The sequence below is a fragment of the Pseudophryne corroboree genome, chromosome 12 (assembly GCF_028390025.1).
Source record: "Pseudophryne corroboree isolate aPseCor3 chromosome 12, aPseCor3.hap2, whole genome shotgun sequence".
Taxonomy (NCBI): Eukaryota; Metazoa; Chordata; class Amphibia; order Anura; family Myobatrachidae; genus Pseudophryne; species Pseudophryne corroboree.
Genome location: NC_086455.1, coordinates 72,089,763 through 72,108,874, shown reverse-complemented (window position 1 = coordinate 72,108,874; position 19,112 = coordinate 72,089,763). Strand labels below are relative to the sequence as shown.

At 46.2% G+C, this 19,112-nt stretch overlaps 1 protein-coding gene across 5 annotated transcripts in view; it reads left to right on the top strand.

Moving 5' to 3' along the window:
- SPTBN5 (spectrin beta, non-erythrocytic 5) overlaps positions 1-19,112 on the top strand; it is a 704,607-nt gene that overhangs the window by 579,710 nt on the left and 105,785 nt on the right. For all 5 annotated transcript variants that reach the window (XM_063947637.1, XM_063947638.1, XM_063947639.1 and 2 more), the window contains 4 exons: positions 3,744-3,865; positions 13,380-13,542; positions 14,556-14,744; positions 15,396-15,473. In XM_063947637.1, coding sequence (XP_063803707.1) covers positions 3,744-3,865; positions 13,380-13,542; positions 14,556-14,744; positions 15,396-15,473 — 552 coding nt within the window. The remainder of the gene's footprint in view (positions 1-3,743; positions 3,866-13,379; positions 13,543-14,555; positions 14,745-15,395; positions 15,474-19,112) is intronic.

The window sequence follows — 19,112 nt, the reverse complement described above, 5'->3', positions numbered from 1 at the left end:
AGTTAAAATATCTCACATGGAAAGTGGTCATGCTGTTGGCCCTGGCCTGGGCCAGGCGCGTGTCAGAATTGGCGGCTTTATCCTGTAAAAGCCCTTATCTGATTTTCCATTCGGACAGGGCGGAATTGAGGACTCGTCCTCAGTTTCTCCCTAAGGTGGTTCCAGCGTTTTCACCTGAACCAACCTATTGTGGTGCCTGCGGCTACTAGGGACTTGGAGGAATCCAAGTTGCTGGATGTTGTCAGGGCCCTGAAAATATTCCAGGACGGCTGGAGTCAGGAAATCTGACTCGCTGTTTATCCTGTATGTACCCAACAAGCTGGGTGCTCCTGCTTCTAAGCAGACTATTGCTCGTTGGTTTTGTAGTACAATTCAGCTTGCACATTCTGTGGCAGGCCTGCCACAGCTAAAATCTGTAAAAGCCCGTTCCACAAGGAAAGTGGGCTCATCTTGGGCGGCTGCCTGAGGGGTCTCGGCTTTACAACTTTGCCGAGCAGCTACTTGGTCAGGGGCAAACACGTTTGCTAAATTCATACAAATTTGATACCCTGGCTGAGGAGGACCTGGAGTTCTCTCATTCGGTGCTGCAGAGTCATCCGCACTCTCCCGCCCGTTTGGGAGCTTTGGTATAATCCCCATGGTCCTTACGGAGTCCCCAGCATCCACTTAGGACGTTAGAGAAAATAAGAATTTACTTACCGATAATTCTATTTCTCATAGTCCGTAGTGGATGCTGGGCGCCCATCCCAAGTGCGGATTGTCTGCAATACTTGTACATAGTTATTGTTACAAAAATCGGGTTATTATTGTTGGGAGCCATCTTTTCAGAGGCTCCTCTGTTATCATACTGTTAACTGGGTTCAGATCACAAGTTGTACAGTGTGATTGGTGTGGCTGGTATGAGTCTTACCCGGGATTCAAAATCCTTCCTTATTGTGTACGCTCGTCCGGGCACAGTATCCTAACTGAGGCTTGGAGGAGGGTCATAGGGGGAGGAGCCAGTGCACACCAGATAGTCCTAAAGCTTTCTTTAGATGTGCCCAGTCTCCTGCGGAGCCGCTATTCCCCATGGTCCTTACGGAGTCCCCAGCATCCACTACGGACTATGAGAAATAGAATTATCGGTAAGTAAATTCTTATTTTTAGCAAATTTACTTGGCACAGACGCACTGTGAACATTGCGCATGCGCAGTTTGCAACAAATCGCTCCGTTGCAAAAAAAAATAACTAGCGAACAACTCGGAATGAGGGCCATAGGGGGTCATTCCGAGTTGTTCGCTCGGTAAATTTCTTCGCATCGCAGCGATTTTCCGCTTAGTGCGCATGCGCAATGTCCGCACTGCGACTGCGCCAAGTAAATTTGCTATGCAGTTAGAAATGTTACTCACGGTTTTTTCTTCGTTCTGGTGATCGTAATGTGATTGACAGGAAGTGGGTGTTTCTGGGCGGAAACTGGCCGTTTTATGGGTGTGTGCGAAAAAACGCTACCGTTTCTGGGAAAAACGCGGGAGTGGCTGGAGAAACGGAGGAGTGTCTGGGCGAACGCTGGGTGTGTTTGTGACGTCAAACCAGGAACGACAAGCACTGAACTGATCGCACTGGCAGAGTAAGTCTGGAGCTACTCAGAAACTGCTAAGAAGTGTCTATTCGCAATTTTGCAAATCTTTCGTTCGCAATTTTGATAAGCTAAGATTCACTCCCAGTAGGCGGGTGCAAAGCTGCTAAAAGCAGCTTGCGAGCGAACAACTCGGAATGACGCCCCATGTGCACTGCAGAGAGAGTTAGATTTGGGTGGGTTATTTTGTTTCTGTGAAGGGTAAATACTGGCTGCTTTATTTTTACACTACAATTTAGATTGCAGATTGAACACACCCCACCCAAATCTAACTCTCTCTGCACATGTTATATCTGCCTCCCCTACAGTGCACATGGTTTTGCCCAACTGCTAACAAAATTCCTGCTTTGATCAACTCAGAATTACCCCCCATTGTTCCGTTTGCTTTCTACGGAGCATGCTCACTTGCAGGTATCAGAGGTCAGCATTAGGACTTGCGTCTGACTCAGAATCAGGTCTTATGTATTGACTAATGAATACATTATATATATATATATATATATATATATATATATATATATAATTTTGTGCAAAAGTTTTAGGCAGGTGTGGAATAATGCTGCAAAGTAAGAATGCTTTCAAAAATAGAAGTGTTTAATACTTTTTTCTATCAGTTAACAAAATGCAAAGTGAATGAACAGAAGAGAAATCTAAATCAAATCTATATTTGATGTGACCACCCTTTGCCTTCAAAACAGCATAAATTATTCTAGGCACACTTGCACAGTTTTTGAAGGAACCCATCAGGGAGATTGAGCCAAACATCTTGGAGAACTAGCCACAGATCTTCTGTGGGTGTAGGCTTATGGTGCCCATACACTTGTGCGATTGCATTCAACGTGATATCAGGCCCGATTTCCCTTGAAGCTCACCTTGAGATAAATTGCATCGAAAGTGGCTTTTTTTGTGCGTTCGATGCGCATACAATCTTGCGAGTTATCGCATACCCCTTACGACCGGAAATCGGGTGACATTGTATGATCAAATGCGAGCACATCGCAAGCTGACCAAAGCACAACAGATTTCTCTGCAAGATCTTTAAAAAATTAAATAGAGGGCTGGCCTATCTGGGGGATATATAAAGAAGCAGCCATTTTAACTCTGTGCACTTCTGTTTGCTTTGTGACCAGAGAAGTTTGGCCTACTCGTTCCTAAATGCCCCTCCTGGATGAGATCAGGGACAACAACCCGGATGACTACCGCAACTTCCTGTGCATGGATGATGACAGCTTCCAGGCCAGACTACTTCAATTATAAAGGCTAATTTAGCATTGTTCTCATGGCGGTGGTCAATGCAAACTATGAATTTATTTTCCTGGATGTTGGGAAAAATTGTTGTTTTTCATGCAGTACCATCAGAGAGGCACCTGATTGGCTCCAAATTTATTCTGCAGCAGGACGACGACGACCACAAACATACAGCCAATGTCATTAAGAACTATCTTCAGCGTAAAGAAGAACAAGGATTCCTGGAAGTGATGATATGGCCCCCACAGAGCCCTGATCTCAACATCATCTAGTCTGTCTGGGATTACATCAAGAGACAGAAGGATTTGAGCAAGCCTACATCCACAGAAAATCTCCGGTTAGTTCTACAAGATGTTTGGAACAACCTCTGCCAAGTTCCTTCAAAAACTGTGCAAGTGTACCCAGAAGAACTGATGCTATTTGGAAGGCACAGGATGGTCACACCAAATATTGATTTGATTTAGATTTCTCTTCTGTTCGTTCACTTTGCATTTTATTAATTGATAAAAATAAAGTATTAATACTTCTATTTTTGGAAGCATTTTTACTTTGCAGCATTTTTTCCACACCTGCCTAAAACTTTTGCACAGTACTGTATATATAATTTGTATGTTACCAGCAGATGTGTGTGTGTTTAAGCTTCACCCTCTGCAGGATTCAGAGCACTTTAAATGAGTCCTGTTAAGTGGAAGCGCTACGTTAGTGCATTCAGTCATGAATTTAAGCATTCAAAATATTGAGCAAGAATTTGAGCGTCTGTTTATAAATCGTTTCCTACATTTGTTGGGACCAGATCCATAGTATTCTCGGAAAATACTAACACTTGCCAGATACCTTCAGCAACTCAAATAATTTGTTCTACATAAATATTTCCTTGCAGACCTTGCACCAAGAAGCCAACCGCCTGTCCCGAAGAGATTCACCAATGAGCAAATGTCTGACCTCAAAAGAGAAGGAGATGACTGACAGCTGGCAGAAACTGCAGCGACAGTCAGCAGAAAGGTGATTAAAGGACAGACTAAACGTCTTTTTTTATACTCCCTAATGCTGTACAAGTCTGGATAAGTACAGATAGGGGCAGACACATTCGCAATGAGATACTTTCACCAATGGCCATAGATAGTAGAAAGAACGTACCATCTTAAAATCAGTAAAATCAGTGCCCAGGTTCTTTTGAAAAAAATTTTTTTTTGCATTTTTCAAATTAAAGTTGGAAGTAGGAAAAGTGAGCAGGTGTGAAGCTTCCTGATTATTATGTGACTTCCACACAAGTATATTTAGAGAAGAAAATGCTTATTTCTCTAACGTCCTAAGTGGATGCTGGGGACTCCGTAAGGACCATGGGGAATAGCGGCTCCGCAGGAGACTGAGCACAAAAGTAAAGCTTTAGAACTACCTGGTGTGCACTGGCTCCTCCCCCTATGACCCTCCTCCAAGCCTCAGTTAGATTTTTGTGCCCGAACGAGAAGGGTGCACACTAGGTGGCTCTCCTGAGCTGCTTAGTGAAAAGTTTAGTTTTAGGTTTTTTATTTTCAGTGAGACCTGCTGGCAACAGGCTCAGTGCATCGAGGGACTAAGGGGAGAAGAAGCGAACTCACCTGCGTGCAGAGTGGATTGGGCTTCTTAGGCTACTGGACATTAGCTCCAGAGGGACGATCACAGGCCCAGCCATGGATGGGTCCCAGAGCCGCGCCGCCGGCCACCTTACAGAGCCAGAAGACAGAAGAGGTCCGGAAAATCGGCGGCAGAAGACGTCCTGTCTTCAACAAGGTAGCGCACAGCACTGCAGCTGTGCGCCATTGCTCTCAGCACACTTCACACTCCGGTCACTGAGGGTGCAGGGCGCTGGGGGGGGGGCGCCCTGAGACGCAATAAAAACACCTTGGATGGCAAAAAATGCATCACATATAGCTCCTGGGCTATATGGATGAATTTAACCCCTGCCAGAATACATAGAAAAACGGGAGATAAGGCCGTCAATAAGGGGGCGGAGCCTATCTCCTCAGCACACTGGCGCCATTTTCCCTCACAGCTCCGTTGGAGGGAAGCTCCCTGGCTCTCCCCTGCAGTCACTACACTACAGAAAGGGTTAAAAAAGAGAGGGGGGGCACTAATTACGCGCAGTATTAAAGATACAGCAGCTATAAGGGGAAAAACACTTATATAAGGTTATCCCTGTATATATATAGCGCTCTGGTGTGTGCTGGCAAACTCTCCCTCTGTCTCCCCAAAGGGCTAGTGGGGTCCTGTCCTCTATCAGAGCATTCCCTGTGTGTGTGCTGTATGTCGGTACGTTTGTGTCGACATGTATGAGGAGAAAAATGATGTGGAGACGGAGCAGATTGCCTATAATAGTGATGTCACCCCCTAGGGGGTTGACACCTGAGTGGATGAACTGTTGGAAGGAATTACGTAACAGTGTCAGCTCTGTATAAAAGACAGTGGTTTACATGAGACAGCCGGCTACTCAGCTTGTGCCTGTCCAGACGTCTCATAGGCCGTCAGGGGCTCTAAAGCGCCCGTTACCTCAGATGGCAGATATAGACGCCGACACGGATACTGACTCCAGTGTCAACGGTGAAGAGACAAATGTGACTTCCAGTAGGGCCACACGTTACATGATTGAGGCAATGAAAAATGTTTTACACATTTCTGATAATACGAGTACCACCAAAAAGGGGTATTATGTTCGGTGAGGAAAAACTACCTGTAGTTTTCCTGAATCTGAGAAATTAAATGAGGTGTGTGATGATGCGTGGTTTTCCCCCGATAACAACTGATAATTTCAAAAATGTTATTGGCATTATATCCTTTCCGCCAGAGGTTAGGGTGCGTTGGGAAACACCCCCTAGGGTGGCTAAAGCGCTCACACGCTTGTAAGAACAAGGGCTCTACCCTCTCCTGAGATGGCCGCCCTTAAGGATCCTGCTGATAGAAAGCAGGAGGGCATCCTAAAAGGTATTTACACACATACTGGTGTTATACTGCGACCAGCAATCGCCTCAGCCTGGATGTGCAGTGCTGGGTTGGCGTGGTCGGATTCCCTGACTGAAAATATTGATACCCTAGATAGGGACAGTATATTATTGCCTATAGAGCATTTAAAAGATGCATTTCTATATATGCGTGATGCACAGCGGAATATTTGCCGACTGGCATCAAGTCTAAGTGCGTTGTCCATTTCTACCAGTAGAGGGTTATGGACACGACAGTGGTCAGGTGATGCGGATTCCAAACGGCATTTGGAAGTATTGCCTTATTAAGGGGAGGAGTTATTTGGGGTCGGTCTTTCAGACCTGGTGGCCACGGCAACAGCTGGGAAATCCACGTTTGTACCCCAGGTCGCCTCTCAACATGAGAAGACGCCGTATTATCAGGCGCAGTCTTTTCGTGGGCAAGCGGGCAAAAGGTTCCTCATTTCTGCCCCGTGACAGAGGGAGAGGAAAAAGGCTGCAGAAATCAGCCAGTTCCCAGGAACAGAAACCCTCTCCCGCCTCTGCCAAGCCCTCAGTATGACGCTGGGGCTTTACAAGCAGAATCAGGCACGGTGGGGGCCCGTCTCAATGAATTTCAGCGCGCAGTGGGCTCACTCGCAAGTAGACCCCTGGATCCTTCAGGTGATATCTCAGGGGTACAAATTGGAATTCGAGACGTCTCCCCCTCGCCGTTTCCTAAAGTCGGCTTTACCGATGTCTCCTTCTGACAGGGAGACAGTTTTGGAAGCCATTCACAAGCTGTATTCCCAGCAGGTGATAATCAAGGTACCCCTCCTGCAACAGGGAACGGGGTATTATTCCACACTGTTGTGGTACCGAAGCCGGACGGCTCGGTGAGACCGATTCTAAATCTAAAATCTTTGAACACTTACATACAGAGGTTCAAATTCAAGATTGAGTCACTCAGAGCAGTGATTGCGAACCTGGAAGAAGAGGACTACATGATGCTTCGGGACATCATGGATGCTTACCTTCATTTCCCAATTTACCCTTTTCACCAAGGGTACCTCAGGTTTATGGTACAGAACTGTCACTATCAGCTTCAGACGCTGCCGTATGGATGGTCCACGGCACCCCGGGTCTTTACCAAGGTAATGGCCGAAATGATGATACTCCTTCGAAGGAAGGGAATTTTAGTTATCCCTTACTTGGACGATTCCCTGATAAGGGTAAGATCCAGGGAACAGTTGGAGGTCGGTGTAGCACTATCTCAGGTAGTGTTGCGGCAGCACGATTGGATTCTCAATATTCCAAAATCGCAGCTGATTCCGACGACTCGTCTTCTGTTCTTAGGGATGATCCTGGACACAGTTCAGAAAAAGGTGTTTCTCCCGGAGGAGAAAGTCAGGGAGTTATCCGAGCTAGTCGGGAACCTCCTATAACCGAGCCAAGTCTCAGTACATCAATGAGATGGTTCTGGGAAAAATGGTGGCTTCCTATGAAGCAATCCCATGCGGCAGATTCCACGCAAGAACTTTCCAGTGGGACCTGCTGGACAAATGGTCTGGGTCGCATCTTCAGATGCATCAGCGGATAACCCTGTCACCAAGCACAAGGGTGTCTCTCCTGTGGTGGTTGCAGAGTGCTCATCTTCTAGAGGGCCGCACATTCTGGACTGGGTCCTGGTGACCACGGATGCCAGCCTGCGAGGCTAGGGAGCAGTCACACAGGGAAGGAATTTCCAGAGCTTATGGTCAAGCCTGGAGACATCACTTCACATAAATATCCTGAAGCTAAGGGCCATTTACAATGCTCTAAGCTCAGCAAGACCTCTGCTTCAAGGTCACCCGGAGTTGATCCATTCGGACAACATCACGGCAGTCACCCACGTAAACAGACAGGGTGACACAAGAAGCAGAAGGGCAATGGCAGAAGCTGCAAGGATTCTTCGCTGGGCGGAAAATCATGTGATAGCACTGTCAGCAGTATTCATTCCGGGAGTGGACAACTGGGAAGCAGACTTCCTCAGCAGACACGACCTCCACCCGGGAGAGTGGGGACTTCACCCAGAAGTCTTCCACATGTTTATAAAACTCGACAAGTATTGCGCCAGGTCAAGGGACCCTCAGGCAATAGCTGTAGACGCTCTGGTAACACAGTGGGTGTACCAGTCAGTGTATGTGTTCCCTCCTCTGCCTCTCATACCCAAGGTACTGAGAATTATAAGATGGAGAGGAGTAAGCACTATATTCGTGGCTCCGGATTGGCCAAGAAGGACTTGGTAACCGGAACTTCAAGAGATGCTCACGGAGGATCCGTGGCCTCTACCTCTAAGAAGGGACCTGCTCCAGCAAGGACCCTGTCTGTTCCAAGACTTACCGCGGCTGCGTTTAACGGCAGGGCGGTTGAACGCCGGATCCTGAAGGAAAAAGGCATTCCGGATGAAGTCATCCCTATCCTGATCAAAGCCAGGAAAGATATAACCGCAAAACATTATCACCGCATTTGGCGAAAATATGTTGCGTGGTGCGAGGCCAGTAATGCCCCGACGGAGGAATTTTCAACTAGGTCGATTCCTACATTTCCTGCAAACAGGAGTGTCTATGGGCCTGAAATGGGGGTCCATTAAGGTTCAAATTTCGGCCCTGTCAATTTTCTTCCAAAAAGAACTAGCTTCAGTCCCTGAAGTTCAGACGTTTGTGAAAGGGGTACTGTATATACAGCCTCCTTTTGTGCCTCCAGTGGCACCTTGGGATCTAAATGTAGTTTTTGGGTTCCAAAAGTCACATTGGTTTGAACCACTTGAATATGTGGAGTTAAAATATCTCACATGGAAAGTGGTCATGCTGTTGGCCCTGGCCTGGGCCAGGTGCGTGTCAGAATTGGCGGCTTTATCCTGTAAAAGCCCTCATCTGATTTTCCATTCGGACAGGGCGGGTTTGAGGACTTGTCCTCAGTTTCTCCCTAAGGTAATTTTCAGCGTTTCACCTGAATCAACCTATTGTGGTGCCTGCGGCTACTAGGGACTTGGAGGACTCCAAGTTGCTAGACGTTGTCAGAGCCCTGGAAATATAGGTTTCCAGGACGGCTGGAGTCAGAAAATCTGACTCGTTGTTTATTCTGTATGCACCCAACAAGCTGGGTGCTCCTGCTTCTAAGCAGACTATTGCTCGTTGGATTTGTAGTACAATTCAGCTTGCACATTCTGTGACAGGCCTGCCACAGCCAAAATCTGTAAAAGCCCATTCCACAAGGAAGGTGGGCTCATCTTGGGCGGCTGCCCGAGGGGTCTCGGCTTTACAACTTTGCCGAGCAGCTACTTGGTCAGGAGCAAATACGTTTGTAAAATTCTACAAATTTGATACCCTGGCTGAGGAGGACCTGGAGTTCTCTCATTTGGTGCTGCAGAGTCATCCGCACTCTCCCGCCCGTTTGGGAGCTTTGGTATAATCCCCATGGTCCTTACGGAGTCCCCAGCATCCACTTAGGACGTTAGAGAAAATAAGAATTTACTTACCGATAATTCTATTTCTCGTAGTCCGTAGTGGATGCTGGGCGCCCATCCCAAGTGCGGATTGTCTGCAATACTGGTACATAGTTATTGTTACCAAAAAATCGGGTTATTGCTGTAGTGAGCCATCTTTTCTAGAGGCTCCTCTGTTATCATGCTGTTAACTGGGTTTAGATCACAAGTTATATGGTGTGATTGGTGTGGCTGGTATGAGTCTTACCCGGGATTCAAAATCCTTCCTTATTGTGTACGCTCGTCCGGGCACAGTATCCTAACTGAGGCTTGGAGGAGGGTCATAGGGGGAGGAGCCAGTGCACACCAGGTAGTTCTAAAGCTTTACTTTTGTGCCCAGTCTCCTGCGGAGCCGCTATTCCCCATGGTCCTTACGGAGTCCCCAGCATCCACTACGGACTACGAGAAATAGAATTATCGGTAAGTAAATTCTTATTTATTTTTTTTTGTGTCCCTTGTAATGCTATACAATGTGCAACTAGAATCGACTATGACTATGGTGAGTCTACTTCTGAGGTTGGGTATTGAGGACCTGATTGGGGTTCGTATATGTAAAATCAGTGGCTTACTCACAAATCCGATGGTGGGGGAACTGCGCATGCTGGGGGAACAATTCCTGTGTGATCGCTTGCAGTCCCCCTTAGGTGCGGCATGACTGACATGCTGCGGTATTTGACCAATTGCGTTTGAGATAATTTTGCTAAATATATGGGGACAGTGGTGGAACTTGTGGGTGGTGGGCCCAGGTGTACAAAATATAATCCCTCCTTCTCCACCACAACCCATGTTCACAATGTGACAGGGAGAGGCAGTGGGAGGCAGAGAGTGAAAATGGAAGGCAAGGGGAGGCAGAGAGTGACAGCGGAAGGCAGGGGATGACAGGGGGCTGCAGTGGGTAACAGGGAGAGACAGTGGGTGACACGGGTACAAGCACAATGTCCTGTGCGGTGCGGAGAACAGGGGGCATGCACAGCGGCCTCTGCTCTATCTGTGACTGGGACCACCACCACCTTGTGCTTTCCTCAGTTTGGCACTCAGTAAGGCAGACTCTGACAGTGCCAGTTACACTGGGTGTGAGCTGCCTTTAATTCACAGACAGCAGTGAATCAGAAATAATGTACTGCTGTTACTTAAAGGCAGTATGTGGTGTGATCATCAGTTCTGATAGGCAGCAGGACTCCTCTGTCAGTCCAGAACGCACAAGGTCAGCCCTGCATACCTAAGGTATTGAGTGGGGCTCATCCTGCTCTATGCTCTGCGCCATTCATTCAACTCTGCTCAAAATGGTCTGCGGGGGGGGGGGTCGTTCTCAGGGGCCCCGGTGCAAACACCTGTGGAACCAATGGCAATCCCACCTCTCTTTGGGGTTCTAAAATTGTTGAAGGTGTATGTTCATTTTTTTCAGATCTCACAATAAGACAGTGAATAGGTACAGCGTAGGAAATATAGAAGGGAGGGAGATTTCAGAGTCAGAGCTATACTAGCACACAAGTAGATTTATTATTATTATTTATTTATTAACAGTTTCTTGTATAGCGCATCAAATTCCGTTGCGCTTTTGTTAGGATCTCCTGCTCTGTGCTGCCACGTCGCCATGGCAACCGGGAGGCAAGTGTTAGCGAAGTAACCTGAGCGCAGATGATACTCCGGTCCGGGTTTTTACTGTGTAGTGGTTACAGGCTCTGTGCACGGCAGGGAATCCGGCGCTGGTTTTGTACTCACAGTCTGTGAGGTCTGAGTGGGGCGTGAACAGCACCTGCTATATAAACCATCCTCTCAGGCTAGGCAAATGCTGCTGAATCTTTGTTTGTTAGTCAGTTCCAGAGAGGTAGCTAGTACTGTGTGATTTTGTATTTACTTGTTGCTTACTGCGAATAGGCCTTGGGATTCGGTACTTCATTCTGCCAATCCGGACCTAGCAGTAAGACTGGAGTCAGTTGTTTGACCTGCTGCGGTTCTTTTGCTATTCTGTGAACCCAGCAGGTTTGCGGCTGTACTCTCAGACCTGCTTGCTTAATCCTCCCTCACTGTGCAGGGCGTCCAGGTGTCAGTTTAGTGGCAGTAAGCTGAACCTGTGCCCTGCAAGTGGGGTTTAGAATTGTGGATACTCTCCTTGTGTCTATATTTCTATCTCTGACCAAGGAGTTTATTCCCACACCCGTTGGTAACCCTTTGGGGTTTTTTCTGTTGCTCTTAGCAACGTCATTTCAGGTGCTCCACATGTTAAATCACTACACCTCGCTTCATTGTCCGCTCTATTCCATCTGAGCATTCCTGACACTAGGGAGACACCCAATTCCTGAGCCTTTGGGCTTCTCCGTTCACTTTGTGTTTATTAGTTATTCCATCACCTCCTGTGTATGTTATGTTATACTGTCTGTGAGTTCGTTTGCTTCGCTTCCCTCTCTGTTCATACACCGGTATACTCCTGTTAGCACTGGTGTGCGTAACAGCTTTACAATTGGACACAATGATAAAACAAAACTGGGTAATAAACAAACAGTCATAGAGGTAGGAAGGCCCTGCTCGCAAACGTACAATTTAAATCTAAATAGGCATTAATACACAAGAAAAGGCACTATCTATTGCATATTTGTCCACTGGATTGAAAAGGTTCTTAGTGGGTTGCATGATATCACATCACAGCAATGATGAACCATGGTCAGAAAGAAGGGAAAGTGAAGAGAGAGAAAACGTGGAGGATATGTGCGGACTGTACAGAGGGGATATAAACTGGATAGGAAAGATTATGAAGGTTGAGTGAGCGGTTCTGGAATGTGATAAGCTAGCCTGAAGAGGTGAGTTTTCGGGGAACGTTTGAAGGTCTAGAGACTAGGGGAGAGTCTTATTGTGCATGGTAGGGCCTTCCACAGAGTGGGTGCAGCCCGAAGAAAGTCCAGCAATCGTGCATGAGAGCAAGTAATGAGTGTGGATGAGAGACGTAAATCTTGTGAAGAGCAGAGAGGTCAGATTGGGAGATATTTTGAGATGAGCGAAGAGATGTACATTGGTGTAGTATGGTTAATGGCCTTATGTATGAGTAAAAGTATTTTAAATTGAATACGGTAGAATAGAGGTAACCAATGGAGGGACTGTCAGAGCGGATCTGCAGACGATGAACGTGTAGCAAGGAAGATTAGCCTCGCAGCGGCATTCAGAATGGATTGTAGTGGTGAGAGTCTCTTTTTGGAAATATAAGTGACTCTGTTTTGGAAATATTATATAAGTAGATACTGTAGGTTGGTGATTTTTTTTAACACGTGATTATTTTATACACTACTAAGAGAAGTTAATAATAATTTAAATAGAATCTTATCAGTTCAGTAATTTGCAAATCAACTTGGGACGTATGGTTTGTTTTGTATGTGTCCTAAACTTCCCTTTAAATACAGTATTATAAATATGTCATCAATCATCATTAACATTTAGATACTGGTCATTTTCCGTCAACTTAAAAAAAAAGATATTTTGTAAATGCTAATACAGGTTGAGTATCCCATATCCAAATATTCCGAAATACGGAATATTCCGAAATACAGAATTTTTTGAGTGAGAGTGAGATAGTGAAACCTTTGTTTTTTGATGGCTCAATGAATACAAACCTTGTCTAATACACAAAGTTATTAAAAATATTGTATTAAATTACCTTCAGGCTTTGTGTATAAGGTGTATATAAAACATAAAGGCATTCTGTGCTTAGACTTGGGTCCTATCACCACGATATCTCATTATGGGATGCAATTATTCCAAAATAAAGAAAAATACGATATCCAAATTACTTCTGGTCCCAAGCATATTGGATATGAGATACTCAACCTGTAATTAGTTTACTTATACGGATTTCCATTCAGCTGTACAGATGACACCACATAGTGAGTTGTACTGTGCTCTTATATATAATCCTTTGTGGTTGCGCTATAAAAAACTCCAGCTTTATGGATGAAATATTGTGCAATGCTTCATTGCCGTGTCCTTCCTGGCAGGGAAAGTGTGCACTGAGCATTATCCGAGTCCATTCTGTCTAGTCCATTGAACAACATGTTTCATTCCTTGGCAGGAAGGAGAAATTAGATGCCTCTTACCATCTGCAAAGGTTCAACGCTGATATACGAGAGATAATGAACTGGATGCAGAAGCTTCAAGCCCTGATGGAAGGAGCTGCTCTGCCAAAAAATGCAGGAGATGTTGAAGCCAGAATTGAGGAACACCAGGAGAGGAAGGTACATAGCTGTCTAATGATGACCTACAGGACCAGTAGTTTTTATTTTTAGGTGGGGAGTAGTTGGGTGGTGGATTTGCCCTTTCAAATTGTCCAAGGAGATAAATGGTTAGGCTTTTTATTAAAGACGCCTCAAAAATGTTGATTGCTTAGTAGTGCCTGATACAAAGGAACTATGGGCCTAATTCAGAGTTCAGAGTTGATTGCAGCAGCAAATTTATTAGCAGTTGGGCAAAACCATGTGCACTGCAGGGGGGTGGGGTGAGATAAAACATGTGCATAGAGAGTTAGATTTGGGTGGGGTGTGTTCAAACTGAAATCTAAATTGCAGTGTAAAAGTAAAGCAGCCAGTATTTACCCTGCACAGAAACAAAATAACTCTCTCTGCAAGTGTTATATCTTCCCCACCTGCAGTGCACATGGTTTTGCCCAACTGCTAACAAATTTGCTGCCCCCTATATCTTAGGGGTTGGGTTCGTGTGACTGGCGGTTGGGAGACCGCCAGTAACCATACCAACGTCAGGATCCCGCCTTTTAGATGGCCGGCGGGAGGGGACGAGTGCAACGAAGCCCAGTGTGGGCTCGGTGGCTTGCTGAGCTCACAACAGATTCTATTCCCACTCTATGGGTGTCGTGGACACCCACGAGTGGGAACAGTCCCTGTTGGTCGGCATGAGGTTCCTCTTGAAAGCCTTGTTCCTATTGGTGGAATGTCATTGTTTATTGGGCTTTTTAGATATATTTAATTACATATGTGATTTCCAGGTCCATGAAATAACTTTATTGATCATTTAACAGTTACCAAATAAAAACTAAATCTAGCCATTGAAATGTAGTATATGCAAAAAAAAACTGCATACCTGAGAAAGTGTGCAGAACAAAATAGACTTTACATATTAAACAGAGATAAAATACACTTTTTAAATAATAAAAACAGATTATCATAAAATAAACATTAAATAATGAAAGCAGATTATTATATTGCTAACTTCCCTAAATTGTTTCTTACATCAGGCAGAGATAGAAGCTCGGACAGAAAGGTTGAACTTGGTGAAAACCTCCGGACAGAAGCTTAGCAACTCGGGTCATTATGCAGCTGACGAAATACGACTTGCTGTCTCCAGAATGGAAGAAACCTCGGATGAGCTGATTAAATCCTGGAGAGAACAGAATCTTAAACTGTGCCAGGCTCGTGACCTACAGGTTAGATGGGTATTTTTTGCCCTATCTGCTCCTGATTTATCTATTTGAAACAACTTCAATATATGCACTACTGCTATTTTAAAACATAATTAAATAAATATATATATATATATATATATATATATATACAGGTTGAGTATCCCATATCCAAATATTCAGAAATACGGAATATTCCGAAATACGGACTTTTTTGAATGAGAGTGAGATAGTGAAACCTTTGTTTTTTGATGGCTCAATGTCCACAAACTTTGTTTAATACACAAAGTTATTCAAAATATTGTATTAAATGACCTCCAGGCTGTGTGTATAAGGTGTATATGAAACATAAATGAATTGTGTGAATGTAGATACACTATGTTCAATGCACAAAGTTACAAAAAATATTGGCTAAAATTACCTTCTGGCTGTGTGTATAAGGTGTATATGTAACATAAATGCATTCTGTGCTTAGATTTAGGTCCCATCACCATGATATCTCATTATGGTATGCAATTATTCCAAAATATGGAAAAATCCCATATCCAAAATACCTCCGGTCCCAAGCATTTTGGATAAGGGATACTCAACCTGTATATATATATATATATATATATATATATATATATATATATTAAGTAATTGATATGCATCTTGACAATTTCTGTTTTGCAGACATTTTTCAGCATTGTCGATCAGAATGAGAGCTGGTTGAACAGTAAGGAGGCGTTCTTAGCCAATGAAGATTTGGGGGTAGGTGGAATAATGTAAGGTTATGTAATTTATGTGAAGGCGCGGTTATACTATTACATACAGTAGCTGCCAACTGTCCTTAGTTTCCATGGGCAGACCCCGGTTGTAAGGATTGGTCTGTGGAAATTTCCCTATTTGTCAATATTTGCAATACAGACCTTGTAATCTACTTCAAGTCCCCATGTATTAAAGAGAAGCATTTAAAATGCAAAAAGTTTGATATAAAGAAATTCAGTAAACTTCTCGTGATGGGAATTGTAGGTCACCAAGGCAGTATCATTGTTGGTGTGCTTCTCTGAAGTAACAATGTGCCACTTAAAATGTTGCCAGCTCTGCCATCATGCTTGAAAGCACCAAGGGAATGGGCAGAATATGGATGGGTTGTTTATGCCAGGCCTAATTCTTCAGTCCCATGCACCTATCCGTGGTCCGGGTGGTCTTCAGGTTGCCGACTGTCGGGATCCCGGCGCACAGTATACCGGCGCCGGAATCCCGACAGCCGGCATACCGACAGGTATTCTCCCTCGTGGGGGTCCACGACCCCCCTGGAGGGAGAATAAATAGTGTGGCGCACGTAACGCGCCACTGTGCCTGCAGCCTGGCGAGCGCAGAGAGCCCACAAGGGGCTCATTTGCGCTCGCCACGCTGTCGGTATGCCGGCGGTCGGGCTCCCGGTGCCGGTATGCTGGTCGCCGGGAGCCCGGCCGCCGGCATACCATACTACACCCCGTGGTCCATCTTGAGTCTGATTATAGCCAGGGGAAAATGATTGCATGGACCACTACATTTGCATCCCCCTTACAAAGCTGTCATGCATTACTGCCATTTGCCACAGGTGTGTGTGTGTGTGTGTGTGTGTTGTGTGTGTGTGTTGTGTGTGTGTGGAAGGTGGTGGGGGTGCAAACACCGTAGCAGGAGCACCGGGGTCTGAGTTTCCTCTTGGAAGTGCTGTATTATTCTGCTTATGTTATTTCTTGTTTCTCTGACGTCCTAGTGGATGCTGGGTACTCCGTAAGGACCATGGGGAATAGACGGGCTCCGCAGGAGACTGGGCACTCTTAAAAGAAAGATTAGGTACTATATCTGGTGTGCACTGGCTCCTCCCTCTATGCCCCTCCTCCAGACCTCAGTTAGAATCTGTGCCCGGCCAGAACTGGATGCACCTAGTGGGCTCTCCTGAGCTTACTAGAAAAGAAAGTATTTGTTAGGTTTTTTATTTTCAGTGAGATCTGCTGGCAACAGACTCACTGCTACGAGGGACTGAGGGGAGAGAAGCAAACCTACCTGCTTGCAGCTAGCTTGTGCTTCTAAGGCTACTGGACACCATTAGCTCCAGAGGGATCGAACACAGGGCCTGACCTCGATCGTCCGTTCCCGGAGCCGCGCCGCCGCCCCCCTTGCAGAGCCAGAAGACGGAAGAACCAGGAGAAAATCGGCGGCTGAAGACTCCGGTCTTCAATAAGGTAGCGCACAGCACTGCAGCTGTGCGCCATTGCTCCCAGCACACCACACGCTCCGGTCACTGGTGGGTGCAGGGCGCAGGGGGGGGGGGGGGGGGGGGCGCCCTGGGCTGCAATAAGTATACCTTTTTGGCAAATGTGCACATAATATAGTTATAAACTGTATATGTGCCTAATCCCCCGCCATTAACATTATTAAAAAAGCGGGAGAAGCCCGCCGCGGAGGGGGCGGGGCTATCTCGCTCAGCACACCGGCGCCATTTTCTCTTCACAGCTCCACTGGAAGGACGCTCCCCAGGCTCTCCCCTGCAGTATACACTACAAGAAGGGTAAAAAAGAGAGGGGGGGGCACATAAATTTAGGCGCAAAAGGTGATATAAGCAGCTATTGGGGGAAAATTCACTTTGTGTTAGTGTAAATCCCTCTGTTATATAGCGCTCTGGTGTGTGCTGGCATACTCTCTCTCTGTCTCCCCAAAGGACTTTGTGGGGTCCTGTCCTCAGTCAGAGCATTCCCTGTGTGTGTGCGGTGTGTCGGTAAGGCTGTGTCGACATGTTTGATGAGGACGCTTACGTGGAGGCGGAGCAGGAGCCGATAAGTGTGATGTCGCCCCCTGCGGGGCCAACACCAGAGTGGATGGATATGTGAAAGGTATTAACCGACAGTGTCAACTCCTTGCATAAAAGGTTCGATGACGTAACAGCTTTGGGACAGCCGGCATTTCAGCCCGCGCCTGCCCAGGCGTCTCAGAAGCCATCAGGGGCTCAAAAAACGCCCGCTACCTCAGATGGCAGACACAGATGTCGACACGGAGTCTGAGTCCAGTGTAGACGAGGATGAGACAAATGTACAGTCCACAAGGGCCATCCGATGCATGATTACGGCAATGAAAAATGTGTTGCACATTTCTGACATTAACCCGGTTACCACAAAAAAGGGTATTATGTTTGGGGAGAAAAAGCAGCCAGTGACTTTTCCCCCATCTGATGAGTTAAATGAATTGTGTGAAGAAGCGTGGTGTTCCCCAGATAAGAAATTAGTGATTTCTAAGAGGTTACTAATGGCGTACCCTTTCCCGTCAACGGACAGGTTACGTTGGGAAACATCCCCTAGGGTGGACAAGGCGCTCACACGCTTATCAAAAAAGGTGGCGCTGCCATCTCAGGACACGGCCGCCTTAAAGGAGCCTGCAGATAGAAAGCAGGAGGCTATCCTGAAGTCTGTGTATACACACTCAGGTACTATACTGAGACCTGCAATTGCTTCAGCATGGATGTGTAGTGCTGCAGCTGCTTGGTCTGATACCCTGTCAGATAACATTAATTCCCTTGACAGGGATACTATTTTGCTAACCATAGAGCATATTGAAGACGTCGTCTTATATATGAGGGATGCACAGAGGGACATTTGCCGGCTGGCATCTAGAATTTATGCAATGTTCATTTCTGCCAGGAGAGTATTATGGACTCGGCAGTGGACAGGTGATGCTGATTCTAAGGCACATGGAGGTTTTACCTTATAAGGGTGAGGAATTGTTTGGAGACGGTCTCTCGGACCTCGTATCCACAGCAACAGCTGGGAAGTCGACTTTTTTACCTCAGGTTCCCTCACAGCCTAAGAAAGCACCGTATTATCAAGTACAGTCCTTTCAGCCTCAGAAAGGCAAGCGGGTCAGAGGCGCGTCCTTTCTGCCCAGAGGCAGGGGTAGAGGGAAAAAGCTGCACCAGACAGCCAGTTCCCAGGAACAAAAATCCTCCCCTGCTTCCACTAAGTCCACCGCATGACGCTGGGGCTCCACAGGTGGAGCCAGGTGCGGTGGGGGGCGCGTCTCCGGAACTTCTGCGACCAGTGGGTTCGCTCACAGGTGGATCTCTGGGTTCTACAAGTGGTATCTCAGGGATACAAGCTGGAGTTCGAGGCGTCTCCCCCTCGCCGCTACCTCAAATCAGCCTTGCCAGCTGCTCCCAAGGAAAGGGAGGTAGTACTGGCTGCAATTCACAAGCTGTACCTTCAGCAGGTGATAATCAAAGTTCCCCTCCTTCAACAGGGACGGGGTTACTATTCCACAATGTTTGTGGTACCGAAACCAGACGGTTCGGTGAGACCCATTCTAAATTTGAAATCCTTGAACACTTATATAAGGAAGTTCAAGTTCAAAATGGAATCGCTCAGGGCGGTT